This window comes from Melanerpes formicivorus, unplaced genomic scaffold (genome assembly GCF_026170545.1).
Source record: "Melanerpes formicivorus ecotype bairdi unplaced genomic scaffold, bMelFor1.0.p_v2 SCAF_73, whole genome shotgun sequence".
Taxonomy (NCBI): domain Eukaryota; kingdom Metazoa; phylum Chordata; class Aves; order Piciformes; family Picidae; genus Melanerpes; species Melanerpes formicivorus.
The window spans coordinates 2,281,831-2,292,293 of NW_027142425.1; the positions used below are offsets into that span (position 1 = coordinate 2,281,831).

Genomic DNA, 10,463 nt, shown 5'->3' on the forward strand with positions numbered 1-10,463 from the left:
AAACTGTCCTTGAGGAATCCTGCAACACCTTTCTGTGCCTTTCCTTATGCAGATTGTGTCTGCAGGAGGGACTCTGGACAACAGCTAGGAGTGCCAGGCTGAAGGACAATGGCTTTGAGCTGGGAGAGGAGAGGTTGAGACTGGAGATGAGGAAGAAATTCTTTGCTGTGAGGGTGGTGAGACTCTGGCACAGGTTACCCAAGAAGGCTGTGGCTGCCTCCTCCCTGGAGGTGTTGAAGGCCAGGTTGGATGAGACCTTGAGCAAGCTGGGCTGGGGGGAGGGGTCCCTGCCCATGGCAGGGGGCTGGAGCTGGATGGTCTTGAAGGTCCCTTCCAACCTAAAGCATTCTAAGATTCCATGAATGAAAAGCTTGCTCTGGAGCAAGTAAAATGCTGCTTTCCAAGCCATTCAGTTTTACACTCCTGGCTCACAAACATCTCTCTCCAGAGCTTTAGGGTTGCATGAGAAGCACCAGAATCTCTTTCCTTAATTTCAGTTATTGAAAATGAGATTGATTTTGTCTTTGGGGGAACACAGCTGTTGATCATTGCTTTGTGCAGCGTGGGCTCACTCTGTTGCAGGGCCTTCCAGCATCTCCCACCCTGAAGCTGCCAATCTCTAGAGCTTCCTCAGATCCATTCTTAAATCTGTTTTCTCTTTCTGTTCTTACTGCTTAGCCTTTTTGTGCTGCCACCCCATGTCCCTTCCATCCCACTTGGAAGAGAGAATCCCTTCTCAGCAAGGCTTTCTTCCTGGGCTCTGCATTTCTTTTAGTCTCAGCACTAAGCTCTCTGATGTCTGATCTGTGCAGAGAGCTCCCAAAGGGAGCTGTCCCTCCACACAGGCTCTGCTTCTCTCCAGGCTTCACTGGTGGTTTCCCCTTCTGGTTTGTTAAAGCTTTCCTGAGCTGCCTGAGTGATTCACTTGGATGTGCTGCTCTGTGTGAGGGCTTCAGAAAGCACTGCAAGATAACAGATGGGGCCTTGAGCCACCTGGGCTGCTGGGAGGTGTCCCTGCCCATGGCAGGAGGGTTGGAACTGGATGATCTTGAAGGTCCCTTCCAACCCAAACAGTTCTATAACTCTGTGACTCTATAACAGAAGATTAGTCAAGAGTTGCTCTCCCCCTTCTGAGGGCTTAGGACCATTTCAGTGCAAAGTGCCTGATTTTCTGCATGGGTGGGACAGTGCTGGCTCTGTCCTGGTTGCCAGATGTCTTGGTCCTCCCTGGGCTAGGTTTAAGTCCATTCCCTGTCTCTCTACAGCAGACACTGAAGGGAGCTGTATAAGAGAGAAGAAGGGTAGAGAAAGGGTAGAAAAGCTAAATTCAGCCCTGAGAAGAGAAGAGAAGGCTTAGGGGAGACCAGGGAGCAGCACATGAAGGGTGGCTGCCAGGAGGATGGAGACTCCCTTGGTACAAGGAGTGCCATGGAACAGCCAAGGGGGGATGGGGACAAGGTACTGCTGGGGACATTCCCATTGCACTCCAGGAGAAAATGTTTGCCATGAGCACAGTCAGAGCCTGGAATCATCTCCCAAGGGCAGCAGTGGAGTGCCCTGCACTGGGCAGTCTGAGACAGCTTGCCAGGGTGCTGGGCAACCAAGAAAGGCTGGGCCAGAGGATCCTTGGGGTCCTTTCCCACCTGGCAGTCTGGGCCTGTGTGATACATTCACCCAGCTTGGTTGCTGTTTTCTCTGATGCCCCACAGCTGAGGTGTTCCTGAGCCAGCACAGGTTTGTGTGTCACACAGCAATGGGAATGAGCCAAGTGGAAGGCAAGAATGCCAGAAGGTTTTTGCCATCCTTCTTGTGCCTCTGGGACACACCTGAGGTTCTTCTGTGCTGTCTCCTGAGGTTCCCTCCACTCTTTCTCAGCTCAGTAACATTTCTCCTTGGTCCTTCCTCTGTTTGTGACCATACTGCTGCCACTGCAGCTGCCCTGCAAGCCAGCCTGCTGTGCCAGCTTCCCCATGGTTGTGTTCTCCTCTGTCCCAAACAGCCACGGTGGAGTGTTACAACCCCAGGCTGAACGAGTGGAGCTACGTCGCCAAGATGAACGAACCCCACTACGGCCACGCTGGGACTGTCTACGGGGGACTGATGTACATCTCAGGTAAGGAGTTCCTCTCCTCATCCTGCCTGAGAGCACCCCCTGGAGAAGGGCCTGGGAGTGCTGCTGGACAGCAAGTTCTGCAGGGGACAGCAATGTGCCCTGGGGGCCAAGAAGGCCAAGGGGATCCTGGGGGACATTCAGAGGAGTGTGTCCAGCAGAGCCAGGGAGGTTCTCCTCCCCCTCTGCTCTGCCCTGCTGAGAGCTCACCTGGAATATTGTATCCAGGTCTGGGCTCCCCAGTTCAGGAGGGACAGGGACCTGCTGGAGAGAGTCCAAGGGAGGGCTACAAGGATGCTGAAGGGACTGCAGCACTGCCTGGGGAGGAGAGACTGAGAGCCCTGGGGCTGTTTAGTCTGGAGAGAAGACTGAGAAGGATCTGATCAATGTCTATCAATAGCTGAGGGCTGGGGGTCAGGAGGCAGGGGACAGGCTCTCCTCAGATAGGACAAGGGGCAGTGGATGGAAACTCCAGCACAGGAGGTTCCACCTCAACATGAGGAGGAACTTCTTCCCTGTGAGGCTCACAGAGGCCTGGAGCAGGCTGCCCAGAGAGGGTGTGGAGTCTCCTTCTCTGGAGCCTTTCCAGCCCTGTCTGGATGTGTTCCTGTGTGACCTGTGCTGGATTCTCTGCTCCTGCTCTGGCAGGGGGGTTGGACTGGAAGATCTCCAGAGGTCTCTTCCCACCCCTAACATCCTCTGGTCCTGTGACTCCAAGCCACCTCTGTCTGCTCCCTACCCAAGCGAGATGGCTCAGCGTGGGCAGCCCAGCGGGAGGCTGCTCAGCAGCAGCCTGCTCTCTGCATGGGTTTTAGCACCTCAGATAGAGTTGCATTATGCTCTTCAAACCATGGCTAATAAGCCTACAGTGTCTGAAATTGGTGTGACTGCTGCCTGACCTGCCTGCTGACCTTGTGGAAAGGTGGAACATTGCATCCACTGATGGGAAATTGCCCTCTGATTTCCCCTCAAGCCTCTACCAACTGCTTTTGCAGGCAGCCATGGAGAAGTTGTGAAGATACAGAGGGCCCTAGGCAGCTGCTGGGATATTCTGCACATTTAAAATCTGTCCTCTCTCTCTTCAGTTCAAGTTGAGGGAAAAGGTTTTCTGAAGCTAATTCTGCTCTGGGGTAGGACCACTTCAAAGACAAAAGGATGGGATGAAAGATTTGACAGGGAAATGAGTTCCTGGAGTCTTGGTGTTCAGAAACAGAAGCAGAAACCTGAACAAATGTCAGCAAAGAAATCTGCCTGCCCAAATGGAGCACAGGCACAGGCACAGGCTGGGGGGCCTTTGGATCTGCCAAGTGTCACTTATGTGATGAGGCACTGGAGGAGGGATGGCTTCTGTCCATGCTCAGGTGCTTTCTGTCCATGCTCAAGTAGCTTCTGTCCATTCTTGGTGGACATGGAGGGGAACGTTGTAACAAAGGATGAGGAAAAGGCAGAGGTACTTAACACCTTCTTTGCCTCAATTTTTACTAGCAGGACAGAATGTCTTCCAGACAGCTGGCCTGCAGAGCTGGCAGAAGGAGCCACGGAGCTGCACAGTTTCCCTATGTTCCATGAAGAGGTGGTTGGAGCTCTCCTCAGCTGCTTGGATCCCCACAAGTCCATGGGACCAGATGGGATTCATCCTAGGGTGCTGAGAGAGCTGGCAGATGAGCTGGCCAAGCCACTCTCCATAATTTTCCAGCAGTCCTGGCTCACTGGCGAGGTCCCAGAGGACTGGAAGCTGGCCAAGGTGGTGCCCATCCATAAGAAGGGCCGGTTGGATGAGCCAGGGAATTACAGGCCTGTCAGCCTGACCTCAGTGCCAGGCAAGATCATGGAACAGGTCATCTTGAGTGCAGTCACACAGCACTTACAGGATGGCCAAGGGATCAGGCCTAGCCAGCATGGATTTAGGAAGGGCAGGTCCTGCCTGACCAACCTGATCTCCTTCTATGATCAGGTGACTGCCTGGTGGATGTGGGGAGGCCTGTTGATGTAGTCTGCCTGGACCTCAGCAAGGCCTTTGACACGGTCCCCCATAGCAAACTCCTGGCCAAGCTGTCAGCCCATGGCTCGGACAAGAGCACACTGCATTGGGTTAGGAACTGGCTGGAGGCTGAGCCCAGAGAGTGGTGGTGAATGGTGCCACAGCCAGCTGGCAGCCAGGCACCAGTGGTGTCCCCCAGGGACCAGTGCCGGGCCCCATCCTCTTGAACATCTTTATTGATGATCTGGATGAGTGCATTGAGTCCATCATCAGTAAATTTGCTGATGACACCAAGCTGGGGGCAGGAGTTGATCTGCTGGAGGGTAGAGAGGCTCTGCAGAGGGACCTGGACAGGCTGGACAGATGGGCAGAGTCCAAGGGCAGGAGACTGAACACATCCAAGTGCCAGGTTCTGCACATTGGCCACAACAACCCCATGCAGTGCTACAGGCTGGGGTCAGAGTGGCTGAGAGCAGCCAGGCAGAGAGGGACCTGGGGGTGCTGGTTGATGGTAGGCTGAACATGAGCCTGCAGTGTGCCCAGGCAGCCAAGAGGGCCAATGGCATCCTGGCCTGGATCAGGAAGAGTGTGGCCAGCAGGAGCAGGGAGGTCATTCTGCCCCTGTACATTGCACTGGTTAGGCCACACCTTGAGTCCTGTGTCCAATTCTGGGCCCCTCAGTTTAGGAAGGAGGTTGACTTGCTGGAATGAGTCCAGAGAAGGGCAACAAAGTTGTTGAGGGGTTTGGAGCACAGCCCTGTGAGGAGAGGCTGAGGGAGCTGGGGTTGCTTAGCCTGGAGAAGAGGAGGCTCAGGGGAGACCTTCTTGCTGTCTACAACCACCTGAAGGGAGGTTGTAGACAGGCAGAGGTTGGTCTCTTCTCCCAGGCAGCCAGTACCAGAACAAGAGGACACAGTCTCAGGCTGTGCCAGGGGAGGTTTAGGTTGGGTGTTGGGAACAAGTTCTACAGAGAGAGAGTGATTGGCCATTGGAATGGGCTGCCCGGGGAGGTGGTGGAGTCACCACCACTGGAGGTGTTCAGGAGGAGACTTGATGGGGTGCTTGGTGCCATGGGTTAGTTGTTTAGGTGGTGTTGGATTGGTTGATGAGTTGGACACGATGATCTTGAAGGTCTCTTCCAACTTGGTCTATTATTCTATTATTATATTATTCATATTCAGATGACTTTTGTCCATTTTTAGATAGTCTCCGTCCTTGCTCAGGTGGTTTCTGTCCTTGCTCGGGTGGTCTCCGTCCGTGCTCGGGAGGTCTCCGTCCGTGCTCGGGCGGTCTCCGTCCTTGCTCGGGCGGTCTCCGTCCTTGTTGGGGCGGTCTCCGTCCTTGCTCGGGAGGTCTCCGTCCGTGCTCGGGCGGTCTCCGTCCTTGCTCGGGAGGTCTCCGTCCGTGCTCGGGCGGTCTCCGTCCTTGCTCGGGCGGTCTCCGTCCTTGCTCGGGCGGTCTCCGTCCGTGCTCGGGCGGTCTCCGTCCTTGCTCGGGCGGTCTCCGTCCTTGTTGGGGCGGTCTCCGTCCTTGCTCGGGAGGTCTCCGTCCGTGCTCGGGCGGTCTCCGTCCGTGCTCGGGCGGTCTCCGTCCTTGCTCGGGCGGTCTCCGTCCTTGCTCGGGAGGTCTCCGTCCTTGCTCGGGCGGTCTCCGTCCTTGCTCGGGAGGTCTCCGTCCGTGCTCGGGAGGTCTCCGTCCGTGCTCGGGCGGTCTCCGTCCTTGCTCGGGAGGTCTCCGTCCGTGCTCGGGAGGTCTCCGTCCGTGCTCGGGAGGTCTCCGTCCTTGCTCGGGAGGTCTCCGTCCTTGCTCGGGAGGTCTCCGTCCGTGCTCGGGCGGTCTCCGTCCGTGCTCGGGAGGTCTCCGTCCTTGCTCGGGAGGTCTCCTTCCTTGTTGGGGCGGTCTCCGTCCTTGTTGGGGCGGTCTCCGTCCGTGCTCGGGAGGTCTCCGTCCGTGCTCGGGCGGTCTCCGTCCTTGCTCGGGCGGTCTCCGTCCGTGCTCGGGAGGTCTCCGTCCGTGCTCGGGCGGTCTCCGTCCGTGCTCGGGAGGTCTCCGTCCGTGCTCGGGAGGTCTCCGTCCTTGCTCGGGCGGTCTCCGTCCGTGCTCGGGAGGTCTCCGTCCGTGCTCGGGCGGTCTCCGTCCTTGCTCGGGCGGTCTCCGTCCGTGCTCGGGCGGTCTCCATCCGTGCTCGGGAGGTCTCCGTCCGTGCTCGGGCGGTCTCCGTCCGTGCTCGGGAGGTCTCCGTCCGTGCTCAGGTGCTCTCCGTCCTTGCTCGGGTGGTCTCCGTCCGTGCTCGGGCGCTCTCCGTCCTTGCTCGGGCGGTCTCCGTCCTTGTTCGATGCTGCCCAGCCCCCCTCTGAGCTGTGTTTCTCTCCCCAGGGGGGATCACCCACGACACTTTCCAGAAGGAGCTGATGTGCTTCGACCCCGACACGGACAAATGGACTCAGAAAGCCGCCATGACGACGGTGCGCGGCCTGCACTGCATGTGCACTGTGGCGGACAAGCTCTACGTGATCGGCGGCAATCACTTCCGCGGCACCAGCGACTACGACGATGTCCTAAGCTGTGAGTATTACTCCCCAGCCCTCGACCAGTGGACTCCCATCGCCGCCATGCTGCGCGGGCAGAGCGACGTGGGGGTGGCCGTCTTTGAGAACAAGATCTACGTGGTGGGAGGCTACTCCTGGAACAATCGCTGCATGGTGGAGATAGTGCAGAAGTATGACCCGGAGAAGGATGAGTGGCACAAAGTCTTCGACCTGCCGGAGTCCCTGGGCGGCATCCGCGCCTGCACGCTCACCGTCTTCCCCCCGGAGGACAACACGGGCTCCCCGTCCCGAGAGTCTCCTCTCTCAGCCCCCTAGAGACCACCTCCTGCACTGCTCAGGTGGCAGGAACACCACCCCTGGACTGCTGAAGCTGCAGGAACACCACCCCTGGACTGCTCAGGTTGCAGGGATACCATCCCTGGACTGCTGAGGCTGCAGGAACACCACCCCTGGACTGCTGAGGCTGCAGGAACACCCCCCCTGGGACTGCTGAGGCTGCAGGAACACCACCCCTGCACTGCTGAGGCTGCAGGAACACCACCCCTGGACTGCTCAGGTTGCAGGGATACCATCCCTGGACTGCTGAGGCTGCAGGAACACCACCCCTGGACTGCTCAGGTTGCAGGAACACCACCCCTGGACTGCTGGGGTTGCAGGAACGCCACCTCTGGACTGCTGAGGTTGCAGGAACACCACCCCAATACCTCTGCACTGCATCCTAGAAGTCTCTTCTCTGTTTTCTGTTTCCCCTTCAGTAGTTTCTTGGGAGGCTTAGCCTACAGCACTTCATACAATTACTGGGAGGAAAACAAGACAACAAAAGGACCCAAAAACCCCAAACAACCCCAACCCAACCCCACAGCAACCAAGCCTTTGCCAGTGTCTGTGCTGTTTGGCCTGGAATGTTTGTTCAGTGCTGAAGCAAACCAGGTGTGCTCCCCTGAGCCAGGTGGGGAGATGCTGCCTGGGACCTGTCTGAGCTGGGCCTGTTCTCCCTGTTGTGTATTGGCTCTTGAGGTCACCTCTTAGCTTGCATTGGGCAGCCCCCCCAGGCAAGCCTGAAGGCTCTGGCCACAGCCTGTCACTGAAGCTCAGAGCTGAAATCCCTTTGCCTTTCCTTTTTGTGCACCACCCATGGCAGGGGGAGGCAGGACCACACCAGTGTGAGGCATGAGAGAAGAGCTGCCAAGGGGCCCTGAGCTACCTCCCTGTTTTTCACAGAGTCTTTTGGACATATCTCTTGTCCCCATCCTTGCCTTCCTGGGTGCTTTCAGAGCAGCTGGAAGTTCCCCCAGGCAGAGGGGAGAAACTCAAACCACTTGAGAATTCTATTAGCACTACACAGGAAGTGAACCTTGCAGAGGCTGGGAGTCTTTTATAACCTGCATCAAATGTTTTGGTTGGGTCTTTTATTTCCCCTGAGGCAGCTGAGTGAGGCCTCAAAGAACAGAGTGAAAACATTTGAGGGGGGGAGGGTTTGACTGGGTTGGGTTTTTCCTCTCTAAACCCAGGAATCAGCTTCCATGGGAGCTCACACTCACACACACCGACCATAGAGCAGTGGGAATTCAGTGCAGTGGTTTCATTTGGTTGAGCTTTCCTTCCTGGATGCAGGAATCAGCTTCCATGGGAGCTCACACTCACACACAGACCATGGAGCAGTGGGGATTCAGTGCAGTGGTTTCATTTGGTTGAGCTTTCCTTCCTGGATGCAGGAAGCAGCTTCCATGGGAGCTCACACACACACACAGACCCCATGGAGCAGTGGGAATTCAGTGCAGTGGTTTCATTTGGTTGAGCTTTCCTTCCTGGATGCAGGAAGCAGCTTCCATGGGAGCTCACACACACACACACACAGACCCCATGGAGCAGTGGGAATTCAGTGCAGTGGTTTCATTTGGTTGAGCTTTCCTTCCTGGATGCAGGAAGCAGCTTCCATGGGAGCTCACACACACACACACACAGACCCCATGGAGCAGTGGGAATTCAGTGCAGTGGTTTCATTTGGTTGAGCTTTCCTTCCTGGATGCAGGAAGCAGCTTCCATGGGAGCTCACACTCACACACAGACCATGGAGCAGTGGGAATTCAGTGCTGTGGTTTCATTTGGTTGAGCTTTCCTTCCTGGATGCAGGAATCACCTTCCATAGGAGCTCACACACACACACAGACCCCATGGAGCAGTGGGAACTCAGTGCTGCCTTGTGTTGGGTTGCCTGTACTGAAGATAAGGTAGATAAGGGCTAGCAACATTGAACTTCAGCCACTCAATTTGACCAACCCATTCCATCAGATCCAGTCTAATCCAATCTCCCTTTCTTTTTGTCCTCCTCTGCTCTCCAGATAACCTGCATAACCTGTCCTCTGTAGAGTCTCAGTTCGTAAGGTTCTTTAGCACAAAGTGCAGCTTCAGGCAGAGAGCTGCTTTTGCTCAGTGACCTTGGACTACCACCTCTGACCTTCTTTTGGTTTTGGTTTGGTTTTGGTTTGGTTTGGTTCTGGTTTTGTTTTGGTCAATAAAATTTTCAACTGCACTCCCTCAGTCTCAGCTGCCTCATTCAGCTCTTTGCTGCTCTCCCTCTGCCTTCTGTCTTTCTCAGTGACCTGGGGGAGGGGAGGGAGGGCACCCTCAGCAAGGTCACTGATGAGACAAAACTTGGGGGTGTGGGAGGTTGGCTGACAGCCCTCAGGCTGTGCTGGCATCCAAGCAGAGCTGGACAGCCTGAGAGCTGGCTGCAGGCAAACCTCAGGAAGGTCAATGCTGGATGGGGTGCTTGGTGCCATGGGGCAGTTGATCAGATGGGGTTGGGTGATAGGTTGGACTTGATGATCTCAAAGGCCATTTCCAACCTGGTCTAGTCTAGTCTAGTCTACTCTACTCTACTCTGTTCTATGACAAGTGCAGGGTCCTGCATCTGGGGAGGAACAGCAACAGGCACCAGGGCAGGGGAGGGACTGCCCTGCTGGAGAGCAGCTCCAGGGAGAAAGACCTCTCCTGCAGTGCTGCATCCAGCTCTGGGGCCCCCAGCACAAGAGGGACCTGGGGCTGTTGGAGAGGGTCCAGAGGAGGCCACAAAGATGATCACAGGGCTGCAGAACCTCTGCTACGGGGCCGGGCTGGGAGAGCTGGGGCTGTTCAGCCTGGAGAAGAGAAGGCTCCAGGGAGACCTCAGAGCTGCATTTCAGTATCTGCAGGGGAGCTGCAGGCAGCTGGGGAGGGACTGTTCAGAAGGGCCTGTGGGGATGGGATGAGAGGCAATGGTTTGAAAGTGGAGCAGGGCAGAGTTAGGTTGGACATCAGGAGGAAGCTCTGCACAGGGAGGGTGGTGAGACACTGGCACAGGCTGCCCAGGGAGGTGCTTGAGGCTCCATCCCTGGTGGTCAGACTCAGTGTGTCCCTGTGCAGCCTGCTCTAGCTGGAGGTATCTGCAGGGGGGTTGGACTGGATGCCCTTGGAGGCTCTCCTCCAACCCAATGCAATTTGTGATGCCTACAGTGTCAGGTTTGGAAGGTCTGTTCATTCTTCAGGCACTCTCCCAGTACTGTTCCCTACCCACAGGCCTGGCTAAGCTTTAGGCTTTATGGTTGCTTTGCTTCAAATCAAAGCCAACTCTGCCTCTCTGAACAACTCTCTGGTTCAGCTCTGTGTGGCTGTGCTGGCTACAGGTGTCAGCAGTGGTGCTGCTGGGGCCTCTTGGACAGCAGCTACTCAAGATGGATTGACTCAGCACCTCCAGAGCCCTCCTCCCATGCTGTGCCAAGCACCAGGCAGGGGAATGGTGTCTCCTCACTCTCATTTCTTTTGCTGCCACCTGCTACTAATT

General features: G+C 56.3%; 1 protein-coding gene across 4 annotated transcripts in view; it reads left to right on the forward strand.

Moving 5' to 3' along the window:
- LOC137453917 (kelch-like protein 13) overlaps positions 1-9,173 on the forward strand; it is a 129,784-nt gene extending 120,611 nt beyond the window's left edge. For all 4 annotated transcript variants that reach the window (XM_068163632.1, XM_068163634.1, XM_068163635.1 and 1 more), the window contains 2 exons: positions 2,000-2,113; positions 6,468-9,173. In XM_068163632.1, the coding sequence (XP_068019733.1) occupies positions 2,000-2,113; positions 6,468-6,955 (602 nt within the window). In that variant the 3' untranslated portion in view covers positions 6,956-9,173. The remainder of the gene's footprint in view (positions 1-1,999; positions 2,114-6,467) is intronic.
- The last annotated feature ends 1,290 nt before the right edge of the window (positions 9,174-10,463 follow it).